Source organism: Ailuropoda melanoleuca, chromosome 15, assembly GCF_002007445.2.
Source record: "Ailuropoda melanoleuca isolate Jingjing chromosome 15, ASM200744v2, whole genome shotgun sequence".
NCBI classification, from domain to species: Eukaryota; Metazoa; Chordata; class Mammalia; order Carnivora; family Ursidae; genus Ailuropoda; species Ailuropoda melanoleuca.
Window position 1 is genome coordinate 73,677,285 of NC_048232.1, and position 20,180 is coordinate 73,697,464.

General features: G+C 36.2%; 1 protein-coding gene across 14 annotated transcripts in view; it reads left to right on the top strand.

Annotated features, from left to right (window-relative positions):
- Nucleotides 1-445: 445 nt before the first annotated feature.
- Nucleotides 446-20,180, top strand: part of WASHC4 (WASH complex subunit 4) — a 77,051-nt gene continuing 57,316 nt past the window's right edge. For all 14 annotated transcript variants that reach the window (XR_004620799.1, XR_004620800.1, XR_004620801.1 and 11 more), the window contains exons 1-13: nucleotides 446-603; nucleotides 3,857-3,996; nucleotides 5,931-5,984; nucleotides 6,080-6,145; nucleotides 7,014-7,059; nucleotides 7,746-7,813; nucleotides 10,406-10,488; nucleotides 12,072-12,114; nucleotides 12,578-12,681; nucleotides 13,256-13,376; nucleotides 15,128-15,251; nucleotides 15,360-15,487; nucleotides 16,477-16,637. Coding sequence is in view for 5 of the 14 variants with exons in the window: in XM_019795544.2 (XP_019651103.1) it covers nucleotides 543-603; nucleotides 3,857-3,996; nucleotides 5,931-5,984; nucleotides 6,080-6,145; nucleotides 7,014-7,059; nucleotides 7,746-7,813; nucleotides 10,406-10,488; nucleotides 12,072-12,114; nucleotides 12,578-12,681; nucleotides 13,256-13,376; nucleotides 15,128-15,251; nucleotides 15,360-15,487; nucleotides 16,477-16,637 (1,199 nt within the window). In the remaining 9 variants the exon portion in view is untranslated. The remainder of the gene's footprint in view (nucleotides 604-3,856; nucleotides 3,997-5,930; nucleotides 5,985-6,079; nucleotides 6,146-7,013; nucleotides 7,060-7,745; nucleotides 7,814-10,405; nucleotides 10,489-12,071; nucleotides 12,115-12,577; nucleotides 12,682-13,255; nucleotides 13,377-15,127; nucleotides 15,252-15,359; nucleotides 15,488-16,476; nucleotides 16,638-20,180) is intronic.

Below are 20,180 nucleotides of genomic sequence, written 5' to 3' on the forward strand. Positions count from 1 at the left end.
AAAGTAACTCCGCCTCTCACACACCGTTTTATTCTCAAGAACAATCAACATAGGACTTGCAAGAGGAGAGACGCCCGAACTCCAACGATGGTGTTTTCAACTCCTGCTTCTTCTAAGAAGCGCCTGGATAGCAACATACTCGAGGACCACGCCTTCCTGTTAAGCCACTACCCCGTCAATTTTACCCTTCTTAGGCTAAACTGATGGAACAACTCCCCAGGTATTAAAAATGCCCTGGAGACAGCAGGGCGAAGTCAAAGGCAACGATGTGGCTTGAGATGAGCAGTGAACCGTGGCGAGGCCCAAGTCGCCAAGGGAGGATGCCCCGAGTGCCGCCGCAGGGGTAGCGGCCGCCTCCGGCCACCAAGGCCGACTCGCTTTCCCAGCAATCCTCGCGGCCCGCTGGGGCCTGGAGCCCAGCCTGCCCTCGCGAGCGGGGGCGGGGCCGGGGCCGGAAGTCACGTGCCGTGACAGGCGCCGGGGTGAGGCCGCCGTGGTCGCCCAGGCTGGTTGGTGCTGTGACGGGGGGAGGCGCCGGGGTGATGGCGGTGGAGACTCTGTCCCCGGACTGGGAGTTCGACCGCGTTGACGACGGCTCACAGAGTAAGGGAGTTGTAGGGCAAGGGCTGCGGGTGGATGCTCCCCGGCCCGCCTCAGCTCCGGCCGCGCTCCTGCGGGAGGGCTCTGCGTCGCGGTCGCTGCGCAGCGGTCCGGTTCGGGACACTTGCTGCCCCTTGGGGTGCGAGAGGCACGCGCTCTCGAATGTTACTTTCGGGGTTAGGGTCCCGGTGGCGGTGGGTCAGGCCAGCCGAGGCAGGGCTTGGTGTCTGGGGCGGCGGCTCTCCGTTGGAGCCCGCGGTGCCCGGAGCAGCGGTGTCCGCTGTCCGCAGCCCGGGGCCGGGCGGGGCGCGCCCAGGGAGGCCCAGCAGCCGGGGGGAGCCGAGGCCGGCCTGGCCTCTGGCCTCTCGGGGGCTTTCACCACCTGCGGAGCGTTCCGTTCTAGAACGGGCAGAGGTCCGGGTTCCTGTTTTCGCTTTCCTGTTTTTCTACTTTGCCTCCAATCAACTTTTGGAAGTTTGAGTATTTTTTCTGCATATTCATACAACGTGCAGGATAGGAAAAAGCAATCTTCGCTTGGTAAAAATAAACAAGCGAATGTCAGCTTATCTCCTTCCATGCCTTTTATTTACTATAAGTGGTATTTTTCAGGGATGTCATAGAGCTTCCATTGCACCTAGAAAGGTTTCAAAATTTAAGCAACTTTTACTTCATAAAATAGAATTGTTTCATATTGAACTTAGAAGTCAAAAAACCATACCAGATTAAGTTCCATGCAGCAAAAGTTAGAGGCCAAATAAGTATTTTAGTGAAACTCTACTTAAGATTAATGTAAGTTGATAATGTTTCTTATCTCTAGTGATTAATCTATTTAAGTGACATAAGAGAGATTGGGACCTGCTGGTTGTGAATTTGTTTTTTTAATGCAGTTTTCCCAAAAGGTGAATGTAATTTTTAAAAATTACACGTGAATTTTGCTTAACTTTACAAAGAATCGTGTAGAAACTTACATGTAATTAGGTTTTAGTAGCCTCTCGGAGAAGCATGAGCTTGATTCATGATGGTTTGCAGTTTTTCATAAAACACTCTAAGTTATTAGCTCTTATGCAGCATTAAAAAAATCTTGGTGGTAATGACAAAGTCCTTTAACTTTTTTGTGGAGAGGATTCTGTATTTACTGTTATGAGGTGAACTGCACCTTGTCATGTATGAAGTTTTATTGTCAGAGGTCCTCTACTCTAGTATCTTCAAAAAACTGTAATGAAAATATGTTGCTAGTTTTGAAAATGGTCCAGCTGAGAGTAGCATGATCTGATTCAGTCAACAGACCATACCAGGAACTGTACTAGGTATTAGGGATACGAAGGTAACAAAGAATGTAGAGATGAGCCTGTAAATAGGTTTTTGGAATTTTACTCTTGAGGAATCACCATGCATTTCTTATTTCAAATCTTTTTATTGTAACTTTTACAACTATTCATTATTTTATCAGCAAGGAACTTTAATGTTATTGCAGGTTTTCTCTTGCCTACTACTTTGTGACTTCCCAAACAGACTGAATGCCAGCATGCTTTTCTGGCATTGTCATTAAGAACTCATTTGCTGATTAAATGCTGCTTTGGTTATTTCCCATGTAATTGAAAATTAGGCATGTACTTGGGATTTCAAGAATCTTGCGCAGTTTTTTAATTTAAGCTCTAGGGAAGAGAAGAATTCCCATCCGTTCTGTGTGCCTGGTTTTCGTTAATTTTTGTGCTGTGAATCCTATCTAGACCATCTTCCAAAATTACTTCGTTTAAGGCTATAACGAGATAGCAGCCTTAATGAACTAAATTGACCCACCCGATTCAGAGCATTAGTTGCAAAATAAGGGAGACTGGGGAGCTAGGTCTTTATCCTTAGTCAGAACATACTTTATCTTAGAATTGCTTCGCATTGCTGTTTTGAGGAGAGAAAAATTTTAGTTTTTTTAGATAACAACGATTGAATAGTTATTCACATCAATGAAAGAAACTGAATTGGACTTGCTGCCTTTGGAATAGTGAATTCTTACGTGTTTGGTAGAATATTTCCTTTCATTATTAACTTTGATGACTAGACATACTTTTCTTGTCCAGTTTATTCCAATGACTCCTTAGAGTCATCTGTTTAATGTGTATATTTGTAAATATTAGCACACTATTCTTTTTTTAAATTTAAATTCAGTTAATTAATGTATAATGTATTATTTGTCAGGGGTACAGATGTGTGATTCATCAGTCTTACATAACACCCAGTGCACATTATAACACTACCCTCCCAATGTCCATCACCCATTTACTTCATCTCCACTCTAGCAGCCCTCAGTTTGTTTCCTATGATTAAGAGTCTCTTTTGGTTTGTCTCCCTCTTTGGTTTCATCTTGTTTCATTTTTTCCTCTCTTCTATTATCCTCTGCCTTGTTTCTTAAATTCCACATATCAGTGAGATCATATGATAATTGTCTTTCTCTGATTGACTTATTTTGCTTAGCATGGTACCCTCTAGTTCTATCCATGTTGTTACCAGTGGGAAGATTTCAATTTTTTGATGGCTGCATAATATTCCATTGTATATTTATACCACATCTTTGTTATCTGTTCATCCGTTGATGGACATCTGGGCTCTTTGCATAAGCAGAGCATTCTGTACTCAGTGTTGTTTACTGGCTTTTCCAACTCTGTTACGATAGTTAAATAATTAAAACATCTTGGTAAATTTTGGGCATTACAGAAATAACATTCATTATGATAAAGCTGGTCTAAAACCATTTTAAAAAACAATATTTAGGTGTACTTTTAGACAGTTTACAGAGACTTAAGAATAATGTTTTTAAATTTTGCTTCTATGACAACACAGATTTTAGACTTGATTCAGGTCTTTTTTTTTTTTTTTTTTTGCCAACAAAGTTATTTATGACTAAAACATAGAATCAAGATGTTGAGTTGTCTAAGGCATTATTCAGATTGTTTAAAAGCCCTAGCTTATGGGGTAGTTGGGACAGTAATTTTTTCATAGCACTTTAAAGTTATAGTTTAAATGTGATAATGTTGTATATGGTTAACATCTATAGCTTTTAAAATTATTTTATTATTTGGAAAATATTAAAAGCTGAATTATTGTTTAACTTTGAAACTTTGTTTTCAAGAAGTCCAGACATTTCAAAGTAATACATCTAAAAATGCTTAGTAACTACTTTGCTGTGAGTTTTGAGATTATTTAAAGTAAATGTCCTCTAATTTATTACTCCTTACATACTGTTTTAAAAATTTAAATTTAGAAATTCATGCTGAAGTCCAACTTAAGAATTATGGGAAATTTCTTGAGGAGTATACATCTCAACTGAGAAGAATTGAGGATGCACTGGATGATTCAATTGGTGATGTTTGGGATTTCAATCTTGATCCAATAGCATTAAAGGTTTGATTTTGTTTTATTTTTTATGTATGCATTTTCAGGACATACTGTATCTTGAAAATATAATTTTAAAAAGTGGAATATACATTTGGCCTTTGAATAATGTGAAGGTTAGGGAGTGCTGACTTCCCACGCAGTTGAAAATCTGCATAGAAATTTAGACTTCCCAAACTTAGCTAATAGCTTACGGTTGACCAGAGCATTGCTAATAATATAAGCAGTTGATTAACATATATTTTGTATATGTATTATATACTATATTCTTACAATAAACTAGAGAAAAGGAAATGATATAAGAAAATCACAAAGAAAATACATTTTTAGTACTGTACTGTATTTATAAAAAGATAAACCTGCATGTAAATGGACCCATGCCATTCAAACCTGTGTTGTTCAAAGGTCAACTGTATATTTTTATTACTTGGAATCTAGAGAACTAAAAGAAACTTGGAGAAAAATTGTTAATTTCCTTATCTTGAAGTCAGGCAGATGTGTGTTTTTTGATTTTTTTTAATGAATGACACAAACTTCTGAGGTAGCCTTTGTTTTTCATCAAGGAAATGAAGGGGTTGGAATAGAATATTCAAGCTTTTTTTGTTCCTTATTGAGGTTATTTTACATACAGTGAAATGCATAGATTTACAATATACTGTTTAGTGAATTTTTGTCAAACATATATATCCATGTCACTCATATTCTAATGAAGACATAGAAGATTTCCATCATTTCCCCTTATACCATTTAGGGTATCTTAATGTGGGAGTAATTTTTTTTCATTTTTTTTTTTAAGTTTTTATTTAAGTTCCAGTTAACATGTAGTATAATATTAGTTTCAGTAGTAGAATTTTATTTGGGAATAATTTTTTTTAAGATTTTTATTTTATTTATCAGAGAGAGAGTGCACAAGCAGGGGGAGCAGCAGGCAGAGGGAGAAGCAGGCTCCCTGCTGAGCAAGGAGCCTGATGCAGTACTTGATCCCAGGACCCTGGGATGATGACCTGAGCGGAAGGCAGACACTTAACCTAATGAGCCACCCAGGTGTCCTGGGAGTAATTTTTTATTTTTTTTATTTTTTATTTTATTTTATTTTATTTTTTTAAAGATTTTATTTTTTATTTATTTGACAGAGATAGAGACAGCCAGCGAGAGAGGGAACACAAGCAGGGGGAGTGGGAGAGGAAGAAGCAGGCTCACAGCAGAGGAGCCTGATGTGGGGCTCGATCCCCTAACGCCGGGATCACGCCCTGAGCCGAAGGCAGACGCCCAACCGCTGTGCCACCCAGGCGCCCCCTGGGAGTAATTTTTTAATGTATAAAATAAGTCACTCCAGGGGTGCCTGGGTGGCTCAGTCAGTTAAGTGCCTGTCTTCGTTCGGCTCAGGTCATGGTCCCAGGGTCCTGGGATTGAGACTTGTGTAGGGCTCCCTGCTCACAGGGGGCCTGCTTCTTCCTCTCTTCCCCCACTCGTGCTCTCTCACTATCTCTCTGTCTCAAATAAGTGAATAAAATAAAATAAAAATAAGTCACTCCTGCTCTGTTTCATTTTGAGATCATTCTATCTTGTTTTATCTTTGAAACTATAGCCTGTTAACCACTTAAATAATAATTAACATTTCCTGAACATTTATTATGTGTTAGACACTGTCCTAAGTTACATATTGACTTTTTCAGTTACAGTTTTCTTGAAATTCACATATCATATAATTCTTTGGGTTTTGGTGCATTCACATAATTGTGCAGCCATCACCAGACTCAATTTAAGAGCATTTTTACCACCCCCAAAAGAAATCCTATACCCATTAACAGTCAGTCCCCATCTGGTGCTAAGTACAGGGTCCAACACAAGTTTAAATAGAATAGAGCTAGACTCAATTTGTATATTTAAAATTTCAATAATTTTCTTCAAATTAAAAAGATTCTTTCCCCTTGTTTCTATAGCTTTTGCCTTATGAACAGTCTTCCCTTTTGGAACTCATAAAGACTGAAAACAAGGTACAGATTTCTAAACCTAAAAATCTATTTTTTAAATGCTTAACTTATCTGCTATAACTTATCTTTTTATTTTATGTTTTTACTCATGGAACTAGGTCTTGAACAAAGTCATCACTGTTTATGCTGCACTTTGTTGTGAAATCAAGAAATTAAAGTATGAGGTAATTGTACTCTTGAGTTATTAAAAACATGATTTAAAAGCAAATATGGGCTTATATGTATAGTGTACATAAAGATTTATTGCATGTTGAATGAATTGTTTATTTAATACTAATAATAGTGTTTACCATTCACTGAGTGTACTTACTGTGTGCCAGACACCATACTAACCCTGTTCATACTTAGAATGAGAGGCAGATAACGTGAGGAGTAGATAAGGAAACAGGCTTAAAGAGTTACTTGCCTAACATTTTACTGGTAGTAACTGTTTGAGTCTGGGTCTCTGTACTTTCAGAGTCTGTGTTATCTGCCATATATATTGGCTTTCTAGATATAATTGATTTTTTGCTTTTTTTTTAAAGTAGGCTCCACACCCAACGTGGGGGTTGAACTCACGATCAAGAGTCACATCTCTTCCAACTGAGCCAGCCAGGTGTCCCTAGGTAGAATAAATATAACTGATTTTTTTTTAAAACTTTGAATTTTTAATATGCTTTGCATTTTCTTAGCCATGGGTCATTAAAACTCTGGTGGAAGTTGGTAAACTTCCTCTTTTTTTCTGTACCTTTTTGATGCTATGTGGTTGCTTTCTATCTCCCATGAACTAGTGAGAGGATATAGGACAATTAGAGTGGTCAGAAAAGACAAAGGCAGGGGTAAAGAAATTAAATAACTTAGAGTATCAGTGATATCTTTGGTACTTTAAAGATAAATTGAATTTACCTGTTTTGTAAGCAGTTTTTGAATTTAAATGATCTGTATATGAGATATAGTCCTCAGATTATTATTAAATATGGATAACTAAGAGAGTCTAGGAGTTTAAAAACAGGACAGCAACCTTTAAAATTATTTTAATTTTTTTTTAAACAGGCTGAAACTAAATTTTATAATGGTCTCTTGTTTTATGGAGAAGGAGGTAAGTTTTAAAATTTTACATTGTAGTGTCATGATGCCTTTTTTGAGATTGAAATGAATGAAAAGTTGACAATTCTAGGACTACCGTGATTATATAATGTATTACTGTGAGGAAATAAGCATTAAAATTTTTTGTTGGTTTACTTGTTTGATAAGCAGGGGATAAACTTGAGTGATGGAGCAGCAGCCAATTCTCTAAAACCTATTTGTGATATTTTTATACGTTAGCAGTGTGGTTAGATAAGGGTTTTCCTTAATTCGTTAAATAGTGAAAAAGATGGTTACTTTTAATTGAATGATTAATGATTGTCTCATGTTTCTTTTCAGTATAAAAATTCTGTTTTTAATACATGCAGATTAGAAGATATACTAATGAATAAAAATTATATTTATTTTTCTTTTTGGGTCTTTTTTTTTTTTTTTTTAAAGATTTTATTTATTTATTCAACAGAGATAGAGACAGCCAGCGAGAGAGGGAACACAAGTAGGGGGAATGGGAGAGGAAGAAGCAGGCTCATAGCAGAAGAGCCCGATGTGGGGCTCGATTCCATAATGCTGGGATCACGCCCTGAGCCGAAGGCAGACGCTTAACCGCTGTGCCACCCAGGCGCCCCTATTTTTCTTTTTGGGTCTTGACTAAGTTTAAATTAAAAAATTGAAATCGATTCTTCGTGTTGCCTTTTAAAGCTACAGATTCCAGCATGGTGGAAGGTGATTGCCAAATTCAAATGGGAAGATTTATTTCATTCTTACAGGTAACTGTTTTTTACTTTTTACTTATTTTTTAAAGTTTGGGTTACACGCAATTAAAGATTTCTGAAACCTTCAAATGCTAAAAATATGTACTTTGAAGGGTTGGACACTTAGTTGGCATTGGATTATAGTTAAGTAGGTCATAATTCCTGAAAGGTTTTCATAGCATTTTACAGAAATAAGTTCTCAAAATAAGTGGTGTTTTTTTTTTTTTTAATAATTTCATTTGTGGACATTTTATCACCATGCCTTTTAAAATAATTTAAATTTTATACCAGGTAGGAAAAGATAATTTATGTCAGTAAAAGTTGTTAGCGCAGATGATTAAGCTAGTACATGAGCAATGATAAGGTTTAAAAGTAGCACTTGATGCAGATGTTTCAGTCATCTCAAACCAGATGTTTTCATTACTGCAATTTTGTTATTCTAGGTCTTTGGTTCAGTTTTATCAAAAAAAAAAAAAAAGAAAGAACTTTCTATGTCTTCTCTTTCCGTTATAAAAGCAATGCTAGTACCGTATGACAAAAGCAAAAATTGGAGATAAGGAAAAAAATACCCCTAATTCCACCTACTTCCTGATTGTTAGGTTCAAGATTTGATGTATTTCATTGAGTCAAGCATACTAATGTATTGTTCAGTTCATTTATATCTTTACTAGTTTTTTTGGTCTCCTTGTTGTAATTGAGAGCATTTTGTTGAGTTCGACCTCTATTATGGTATTCAGGATCCAGTCCAGAAAACAAATCACAGTATTTCTAGGGAGATTTGATATAAAGGGTTGGTTATATAAGAGTTGGAGGGCTGAAAGAAAAGATAGTGTGGTCATCCAGAGGAAGCAGATAAAGAAGGGGAAAGGGTTGGAATTGCCAGAATCTGGGAGCTTGGAGCAGGAGCCCTGTGCAGTTACTGCTCATACCTGTGAAGGAGGCAGTGCTGCCTGGCTGGCTGGTACCTCTGAGAGGGCAATGCGAGGTTGGTTCTGGAGTCCTGAAAGAAGCTGGAGGTGGAGCAAACTGCCATTGCTGGGGTGAACTGCTCTTATTATGTTGATAAAAACACAAAGTAGTAGAAAGGAAGTCCTTTTCCTGCCTTTAGTGTCCTTTTAGTGCCACCTGTTGGCAGAACCTAACAGGAGGCCTACTGGCAGGAGTCTAAGAAATGTAATTTGCAGGTCCCAGTGAATGTGTCAGTTTCTCCCTCTAGTTTTATCAAGTTTCGCATTGTATTTTCAGGATATTCTGTTTGGTGCATACAGGTTTGGAATTGTTAATCGTTATTAACTGAATCTTTTATTATGTGGTGACCCTGTTAAACTATAATTATGTATATAATGTACAGTTACATAAATTATATCATATGTAATAGCTATGATAATGCTAACAAATTATTTTGTCTGATATTGTCACTGCCCCAGCTCTGTTTTAGTTAACATTTTCTTGATTTATCTTTTTATATGGTTTCAGCCTTTTAGTATCATCTTTTAGTTGTCCTTTTTAAAACCACATGTGTCTGGGTTTTGCTTTATTCAGTCTGAAAATATGAAAACCTCTGTATTTTAATTGGCTTATTCATTCTATTTCTATCTTATGTAAGTAGTCTGTTATATATCTGGACTTGTTTCTGCTTCTTTTACTTTGTGCTATTTGTCTGCATTTTCTGTTCTTTGCTTTTATTGAAGTTGTGGAAGTTTAATAAAGGTAAAACGAGTTATTTGAGTAAAATTGAAATGCATTGTTTTCATTTTAAAACATTTTAAATTGTTTTTGGATCTCATTGACAGCTGCATAGAATTCCATTTTTAAGCCTTCAACAAATGTTTTATAAGCCTAGCATATGTTAGGAACTGTTCTTGGTGCTGGGGATACAGCAGTGCACAAAACCAACAGAAATTCCTGCCCCCGTAGAACTTAAAATTTAGAATAGCCACAGGTTTAATCAGGTTTTGAATACTTTAGGATACAAACAGTTTTTTTAGGTTTAAACATTGAGAGCTTCTGAAAAGAAACTTTCGGAAGGTGTGGGACATGGTAGATGCGAATTAATTATTTAATGACATACATATTCCTGCAATAATTAATATTTCCCTTTCTTTGTGCCAGGCTTGTTTATAGATGAAGTTAAAGGTAATAAACATTTGAAGTTATTTCGGAGTGACTTCTGGAGAGCCTTTTTCCTCATTATCCTACTTTCTAAATTGGCAGCTTTTGAGCTTTTTCATTCAGATGTTCATTTATTTATTCATTTAATAGGACAGAAATGTATTGAGAAGCAGTTGAGGGCTAGCCATCATGCTGGGCAGTGGATATTTAAAGAAGGAATAAGATGGTCTCTGTTATTTAGGAATTACATGAGTAACTAAAATATAAGATTTAAAATAGAAGTATGAACGAAATACCGTGGGGACAAAGCAGTAGAAATGACCTTGGGATGCAGGAGAGGAGTTAAGAATTGATTGCTTGAAGGATGCTTGAAGTTGTCTGGCTGCAGGTTAGTTGGAAACTGTTTTGCTTGTGTTTAATATTGTTACCATAAAATTGAGAAATGGTGACATTTAAAAAGCAACTATGTAACATATACTCAACTTGTCATTTCAGGAACTGTCTTGTTTTGTTACGAGGTGCTATGAAGTGGTCATGAATGTAGTCCATCAGTTGGCTGCCCTCTATATCAGTAACAAGTAATGGATTTTATAAATATTTTTGCATTTATAATAGAGATGCAAGGAATGTTTTCTAAAACTAGCCAATTACCTGAAATAGTTTTTTGTTTGTTTGCTCATTTGTTTACTCATTCTTTCATTTTTTTCACCATCCTTTGAACACTCATGATGTTTCAAACACTACTTGTTGTGTAATACATAGGTTAAGACAGTTTCTGCCATGGTGAGTGATTTGTTATTTGTCTGAATAAGAATGTTGACAGAATATAGTAAAATTTGATTTATAGGAAAAGGCTAATATGGAATTAGAACAGGTACCAAATTCTCTCTCCTTATTTCTCCTTTACTGTGACTGTTCCCTGGCTTATTAGAATCACATGAGACTTTTAAACTACGGAATCTGGGGGAGTGAGACCAGGTAACCTACATTAAAAAAAATTTTGGTTTTGTTCAAATGATCTTCCAAGTTTGGGAACCACTGTTCTAAATCAGGAAAAATGATCAAATTTTGATAGCCCTTACGGTTCTTATGACTGCAAAATAATATCTCACATTTGATTAATACTTTATACTTAAAATTTTTCCCATTTACTATTTATAATCTTACAGTAACTTTGTTTAGGTATATGACAATGGGTTCTCAATTATGAGAAGAAGTAATTGAGGCCCAGAGGAATTGTATAAGATTCCATAACAATTTAGATGCTGTTCTTTGATCACCAGTCCATTCATTGTTGTTCTTACTATACCAGGCTGCATCTTAACTCTCTTTATAAACTGGAAGACTGTGTTAACTGCTTCTCATTCTCATGTTTTTCTCCTCAGTCAGGTGTTTATTTTGTGTTCTGTTCTTTCACTGAAGCTGTTCTCATGGGAGGAGGGAATGAGAGCATAGTTCCCTAACCCCTGCAGCACCTGATGTATGATCAAAGAGGGTTCCCCACCACTACACCCTGCCCAAGAAAGATCCAATTTATTTGTATTTTGTATTTTTTTAAATATTCTATCTTGTGGAATATGTGCTTTGATATACAAGTGCTGTTTTAAATTATTTACTGTTGAGTAGAAGATGTCTAGGAAGTAAAATTGAATTATCCCGGGGCTTTTGACTTTAGTACAATGTTGGTTATATACATTGTTTTTCAGTAGGAATGGGAACTCAGAAATAAACCTGACTAGTATCCAAATGCCAGTTTGGGTAGGATAACAAAGATTCTGGTTGGAAACTGAGAAATTCTCACTATTTAGAAAGAAATGAATATCAGTTTTAGTATTTTTCCACCTCCATCCCAAACTCAGTCCTTTAGATTTAAATGACGGGTTATTCATGGGTCACATACTGTCATTTCCTTACCCATTGAGTTAGATGTAGGCAAGGATAGCCCTGACTCTGTATATACAAGTTAGTTCTCTTCTTAGGAAAGTGGAGTAAGGTCTCATAAATTCTAGTGATGATAGCCTAAATAAAGATACATAAATCTTGGGATTAAAATCCCAAGACCTTCTGCTGCTATATGTTTTCCTTAAAATAAAAATGAACTGTGGTAAAAAAAAAAAAAAAAAAAAGGAGTTTTTTTAAATTGGATGTTATTTTATTACAGGATTGCACCCAAAATTATAGAGACAACTGGAGTTCACTTTCAGGTAAAAGTAATTTAAGTTGATCTGTAAAACTGTAATTTTTACCATAGTTTGCTGTGGAGTTTATATGATTGGGGAGTACAAGAATTATAGCAAAACTTTCAAAGGATTTTTTTTTTTGGCCTTTATTCTCTTTTATCTGTGAAGTTGAGGCATTACTGACCCCCTGTCAGTATAACTCTTAGTTTTTCCCAGTAGTGGCCTAGTGCACCTTCTCTAAGTGGTCTCTTTGGAGAGTGAAACAATTCTGTAAAATCACAATTAAGGATGAAATAGTGGGCAAAGCGTTTCTCTATTTAAGGCTTATTATTCCACCTGAGGCTTAATAGTTTGTATGTTAATAAACTGATTTATCCATTGCTTTAATTCAGTAATTATTAGCCCAGTGTGTTTAACTTTAAAAATCCACAGGAAGCTTAACTTGTAACTAGTGATTAAATGATAATCATTAAAGGTTTTTTGACAGACTATGTATGAGCACTTGGGAGAGCTGCTAACAGTTTTGCTTACCCTGGATGAAATTATTGATAATCATGTCACATTGAAAGAGCACTGGACTATGTACAAAAGGTGAGCCAATTAAAATGGTTAAATAGTCTCTTTGTATAGTTAATGCATTGGTAAAAAGGAAATAAATGTAAATAGTGCAGATCTTTTAAAAGACCTGGAGATCTGTATTTAGAAGGATCTCATGTCAAATGTTCTTATGAGTACAGTAACCATTTTTAAATTTCAGATGAGCTTGTTTGAAAGTATGGTATACTTGTACAAAGTCTCTTAATTCTCTAAGTATGGTAGGATGTTAATTTGAGTACCTTAGAACTCAAATTTATTTTTTTCTAGGGTTCTATTCAAGTGACAGTTATTTTTCCTGAACTTGGTTTTCACTGTATATTCTTAAGACTTTTTTAAGTCAAGGCATCTTGTGTTGTTCATGGTATCTAGAGAGTACCAGATATCTGAATTTAGGATGATCTAAAAAGGTATGATTAGAAAATTAAATATATTAGCATTGTTTTTATACAGATTTTCAATGTGTAGAGCCAAACAAGAAATATAAATATAAAATTTTGATTTCTGGGAAAGTTTTCAATTGAAGAATTTATTAGGAAAATTGAAGGTCTTTCTCCTAATCTTCCATAAGGTTACTGAAATCTGTCCATCACAATCCTTCAAAATTTGGAATTCAGGAAGAAAAACTAAAGCCATTTGAAAAGTTCTTGCTGAAGCTAGAAGGGCAGTTACTTGATGGAGTGATATTTCAGGTATGAGAGCTGTATCAGGCTATACTAAATGGGCTCACCTATACTAAATGATCCAGCTCAGAACTACAGTAGGACACTTTCATAGCATACTGTTGAAATATGTTTTTTTTAAAAGTGCTTTGGCTTAAAACATTGTTAGTGTACTAAAATATAAGTATTTTAGTACCTAGTAGCAAACAAAATTAATAGTACTAGTTGTATTTGGGTTGAAGGTTTCTTTTTTAAATTATGTAAAAGGATAAAACTATTCAAGGATTAAGATCTAAGCAGTTGTGTTAATGTTTGTTGTTAACTTCTAGATTTGGGTTTGTTATACTACCTTTTAAAAGTCTATGTAATTCTTCCTATGCTCAAGGAATATAATTTGGGTTTGTGCAGTCCAGGTAGCTTCCTACCATTTAGTAGCTTTTTAAAACCTTAAATTAATTAAAATGAAAGAAAAAAAAATTCCACTTTCCCCACCACTTTCAAGTGCTTACTAGCTGTATCTAATCTAATCATTGCACCATACACCTCAAACTTATGAATGTTATATATCAATCATATCTTAATAAAGCTGGGGAAAAAATAGCCACAGTTTGTGGCTAGCTATCATATCAGACAGCACAAATGTAGGATGTTTCTATGATCACAGAAAGTTCTATTGGCTAGCCCTGCTTTGGGTAGTATTCATCGGAAATTGCAATATATTTATATTTAAAATCCTCTTCAAGGTTATTTTTAACATTTTTACATAATCACAGTTTTTTTTAGATTGATGTATAGTTGAGACATAGTGTTATGTTAGCTTCAGGTGTACAACATAATGATTTGACAAGTCTATACATTATGTTATGCTCAGGATCACAATTTTTACAGATCGATCCAACTCTTTTATCAATTTAATGGCTAGTGTATTAGATTCAGAAGGTAATTTTTTGTCATTGATTCTTTTTCCAGGAGACTTTTTTTTTAAAGATTTTATTTATTTATTTATTATACTGCGAGAGCACGAGTCAGGAGGGGCAGAGGAAGAGGGACAAGTAGACTCCCCACTGAGTGTGCAGTCTGACATGGGGACTCTATCCCAGGACCCTGAGATCATGACCTGAGCCCAAGTCAGATGCTTAACTGACTGAGCCACTCAGGTGTCCCTCCAGGAGACATTTCTATACATGCTGTAATAAAGTGCTAGGAAAGTAATTGTAATCAGAAAAAATTTGCTCTTAAAAGTGCTAAGTAAAATAATAAAACATGTTTTCCAGTGCTTCATCGGATATGTCTTACATTGTTGAATATCTCTGTCTGTATCTCTTCATGTAGAATTATGGATTTGTGGGGTGCCTGGGTGGCTCAGATAGTTAGGCTGCTTGCCTTTGGCTCAGGTCATGGTCTCCGGGTCCTGGGATCGAGTCCCAAGTCGGGCTCTCTGCTCAACAGAGAGTCTGCTTCTCCCTTTCCCCCTTACCCCACCCGGCTCATGTGCTCGCTCTTTCTCTCTCTCTCTCTAATGAATAAATAAAGTCTTAAAAAAAAAAAAAGAATTATGGATTTGTGGTTCAGTTTTCTTGCACTGATACTTAAATATGTATGTACATACATATTTTCCATTCAAAAGGATTTAGATATTAGATGACATTAAGGTAAAAACTTGAGCCTCATTGTTAGTAAAATTAAAATGATGAATGTAGAAGTTTATCACACTATATTTAAATCTGTTTAATAGTTTATTATTCAGAGTCTAAATTTCTCTTTAAATGTTTCCTGTTTAGGCCTGTATAGAACAGCAGTTTGATTCTCTCAATGGAGGAGTATCTGTGTCAAAAAATAGCACTTTTGCAGAAGAATTTGCACATAGTATTCGCTCAATTTTTGCAAATGTAGAAGCCAAACTTGGTAACGTAAAATGCATTTTCAAATTTTTGTTGCTAAAGTTTGCATTTCCTTGAACGTAGAACTTAAGCGTATTTGTTCCAGTTTTCTCTCATGTTATTGTTTTATAAGGAGAACCTTCTGAAATTGACCAGAGAGACAAGTATGTTGGAATTTGTGGACTTTTTGTACTGCATTTTCAAATTTTTCGAACTATTGATAAAAAGTTTTATAAGTCTTTATTGGACATTTGTAAGAAGGTAAGAACTTGGAACTTTTATTTTTTTCATTTGAATAGATGAAAACGATTTTGGATAAAATTGGATATTCTAAAATGTGTTTCATTCCTGCTTATAAAAGTAGTAATTTTTGTAATATTTTGTAGTGATTATAAAAGTAATATCGTAGTATTCATTTTTAAAAAACAAGCATTCAGGGGCGCCTGGGTGGCGCAGTCGTTAAGTGTCTGCCTTCGGCTCAGGGCGTGATCAAGCCCCACATCAGGCTCCTCCACTAGGAGCCTGCTTCTTCCTCTCCCACTCCCCCTGCTTGTGTTCCCTCTCTCACTGGCTCTCTCTGTCAAATAAATAAATAAAATCTTAAAAAAATAAAAAATAAAAACCAAGCATTCCAGAAATAAGTGATATAGGAAATGGAAGTACTGCATAATTCCATATCATATAAATACCTGTTTGTGGAGATTTTTCCAGATTTTTTCCTGTAAATTAACTTCCTCTTATCGTTACTACTTTTTTCTGTTCTTTTTCTTCTGTTCTCCTCTTCTTGCCATTCCTTCTCATTATTAAAGTAGAAAAAAATTGAAATTGATTTTACATCTTTGCTATTTCCGTGATGTGACATCTGATTTCAAAATTGAAAATTTAGTTTGTGTGTAGAAGCAAGTGATACATGACTGTGAGTACCCAGCTGTCTTGGGTCTTTTATTTTTTCACTAATGTAGAATAAAAGTAAAAGTCCTGAAGATTCAAGTTTCTGCTTGCTTTTTGCATATTTTTATCTGAAAATCTGTAAGAGTATGTGTGTGTGTGTGTTTATTTAATATTTAGGAGAATAAAATTATTCTCATGCTTCACATCAGATATTGGAATGCCTTCATTGTGCCATAGTAATATAATTTGTTTCATAATCTGATTATAAGTTGTCTTCCATTGCATATTGTAGAACTATTAAATAGCTTATTGTTTAGGCTGCATTTATTAATTTCCCTTCCTTACGTTTACTATTTCAGGTACCAGCCATCACTCTAACTGCTAATATTATTTGGTTTCCTGATAATTTTTTGATCCAGAAAATACCAGCAGCTGCCAAACTTCTAGACAGAAAAAGTCTTCAAGCCATTAAAATACACAGAGATACTTTCCTACAGCAGAAAGCTCAATCACTTACCAAGTAGGTTTTATAAGCACTCATAATGAAAATACTTAATTTATATTCTTGGATCTTATATTGACTCCAAATATGTGGAAGACATTTGATTATAAGAACAAATATATTTATTACCAGAAAAAAAGTTGGGCAGTCTCTAGGAGACTTATTTTTTAGAAGTTGTCTTGTTTTGTTTTGTTTTACATGATTTAGGTTTAAAATCTGTTAAAGATGTAGGAAAATTATACTTTATGAAGATGTATATGTGTGTACATATGTACCCATATATACATGTATTTGCACATGTGTGCATACACACATAACTTTTTATTAGATACATTAAATATTTTTTGTGTAAAGTGAAGTTCCTGCAGTAGATGTCATTTGATGACATTAAAAATATTGTGTGTCCAAGATTCAGTGATGGTTTTTAGAGGAGTTGATTTTAATTTGATACACTCCTTTTTTTTTAAATTTTTATTTTTATGAAAATAATATATGTACATATTTAAAAAGTACTGAAGTTTAAAGGGAAAAATAATTGTCCTCAGCCCGCTTTCCCCCTGTACCTGAGTCCTGTTCCCTAAAAGAACACTTTTAACTTTAGTTTCTTCTGATATTTACATCCTTATATTTTAAGTCTTACTATGCAAACTTTCAAATATACACAAAATAGAGAAAATAGTATAATGGCCCCCCATGTTCTCATCACCTAGATTCAACATTTAAATTTACTGCACATTCTTGAGTACACTACCAAAATCACATGTTGAGCTGGATGAAGATTTTAGGTGAGGTGACACAGGACTGTGCCACTGGCCCTGTGCTGGACACAGTTTTTAATCTGTGATGTGGTTAAAAGATAATAGAGGAATTTATCCACTTCCTTTTGATCTTGACCATCAAGGGGAAATTGGGCCACTACTGCAGAGTAGGGGAAGAAGGAGTATGTCTGGAATAGAGGAGGTCCCCTGAAACATCTTTTAGTACTCCCAAGTCCTGTGATTAAATCAGTGAAAGATGACAGTTACTCAGTTCAGGCAGGATTAGTCACAGCAGAGATTTCAGAGCTCTCTCATACATTTAAACAACTGAGAAGGGAAAAAGACATAGTTTGGATTTAAAGAAATTCAATAAGGTGGAGAGACAGGGATCAGGTTTAGTAGCAGTAATTAAAAGGTGGATATTTTGATGATCAGAAGCTTAATATTCTTTTTTTTTTTTTTTAAAGATTTTTTATTTATTTATTTGACAGAGATAGAGGCAGCCAGAGAGAGAGAGGGAACACAAGCAGGGGGAGTGGGAGAGGAAGAAGCAGGCTCATAGCGGAGGAGCCTCATGTGGGGCTCGATCCCAGAACGCTGGGATCACGCCCTGAGCCGAAGGCAGACGCTTAACCGCTGTGCCGCTCAGGCGCCCCAGAAGCTTAATATTCTTTAACAGCGTGATGTAGTTGCTAAAAATGCCAATACAGACTTGGATTACATTAATAACTATACCTGGGTTATGGAAATTGGTAGTTACAGTATCTACGCCATGTGAATTGGTAGTTTTGTTGAATTTTTATTGGTCAGATCATAGTCGGTATTTGGTGGTGTCACATTTTAAGAGGGACACAAAGTGCAGCAGCCCTAAATGAAGCTGATCAGGATATGTCAGAAGACCTGACAACCATGCCCTTTGAAGAATCTCTATATAGTTTGGCCTTTAAAAGAGAAATCTGAGGAATGATACGGTGAGCTCCTTAAATATTTGAGGGGCATTCAGGTAGGAGAGGGAACAGATTTGATCTCTTGGCTCCAGAAGGTTGATCTAGAACCAAAAGATGAAGATAAGAGATGATAATAATCACCAACATTATTGAGCTCTTTGTAGCAGGCATTATGCTAAAGGCTTTAAACACTTCACACAGCCTGTAACAGTCTTCTAATGTAGAAAATAATAAAGGTCACAACTAATGTTAACCTGGTCCTTTCTGTAAGCCAATAACTAAACTATTCAAGAAACTTCACATGTATCATCTCTATTAATCATCGGAGAATCCTATGAGGTAGATGCTGTTGTTATGGCCATTTTATAGGTGAGAAAAGTGAAGTAGATTAAACTTGCCCAAATTTAAGCAACTAGTAGGTGGCAGAGCTGGAGGGTCCTAACTCTAGAGCACAAGCTGTTAACTGCTACTCTGTAGTACTCTTTTATCCCATTTTTAGATAAGGAAAGTGAGGCTTAGAGAAATGTACTTTGCCAGGTCACACAGTTAAGCCTGTGTCAGAGAAGGCATGCAGACCTGCCCCAGTCCTTCTGTGGAGCACCTGCAGCAGGGTCCTGTAGGCTGCTCTGAGAGCTAATGTGCTCTTTCCCCAGAGCTGTGTAGGTAGACTGCAGATGACTAGTAGTCCGGGATGCTGTAGGAAGGGAGGCTTATCAGGTGGAAGACTGAATAAGTTGACTTTCAATGCCTCCCCCCCATGATAACATTTTATGTTCCTAAATTATTTGATTCCAGAGATACATAGTCACCATAGAGCCCCAGGGAGCTGAAAGTGTCCTTTTCACTCTCCTTGCAGTTCTCCCAAAGAAACCTAAAATTCACTCTACTGAAATGAAACCCAGAAGAGGGGAAACAGTGTGATCAGCATGAGTTTTGTCTAATTATTTTAGGAAAAGTTGAGGAAGTTACTAATAGCTGTCCCAGTCAGGTTCCAGAGGTCATTATATAAGTAAGAAGGAAGCACTGGGGGACAGTTTCCCTGCCCCCACACTAGGCACTAGACTCTAGCTGGCCAAGTGCCCCAGCCATGTTCTTGACTGGGGTCCAAGGTTTGTAGGTTGCTTCATTTTGCTTTTCATTCACAACCTTTTCAACACTGGGAATACTGACTTTAGAGGATAGAGGTATGAACCTTCATTTCAAACCTCTGTTGTCATACAGGTGTTAACCCTGTTCTGTGTTTTATGTTGGGACAGGATATTTTTTCTCATTAGTGTTTTTCCTGTTTGTACTTTGAAATAAATCTGACCATATGACAGATCTTTGGCTATTTTTGGACTCCCTTTGTCAATTAACTTGCTTTTTAAGGCTTGAAGCAGTTTCATTTTTACATACTTGCAAGACATGAAGATCATCTGGTGTCTGGATGTAGGAGTGATGGGTGGAATAATAGGCAAGCCTCTGGCATAGTCTGATCTAAAACTGAGTGACTGCCTTTGACTGTGTTATTAGCCTTCATAATGTTATTGATTACTGTCATGGAACACTCCATAATCTAGGCCTCTTCCTTCTGTCCTTGCTTAGGACTTTTCTGTTCCCTCCTGTATATTTTATCCCTGCTGAATACTAATCACAGCCTCCTCAAAAGTGAAGGCATTGCCCTCGGACCTTACTCTTTCTCTGTGTTCCACACTTTTAAATTGAATAATCCACAAGTCAAATAGTAACCCACAAGTCAAATAATGTTAGCACCATTCGAGGCAACGCCAAAAAGTACAACTGTCGGTGTTATTTGTTGAATGGAATTCTGGCTCAGCAGAAATTTTTCTGAGATTTGATGCTAGGGTTTCACTTCT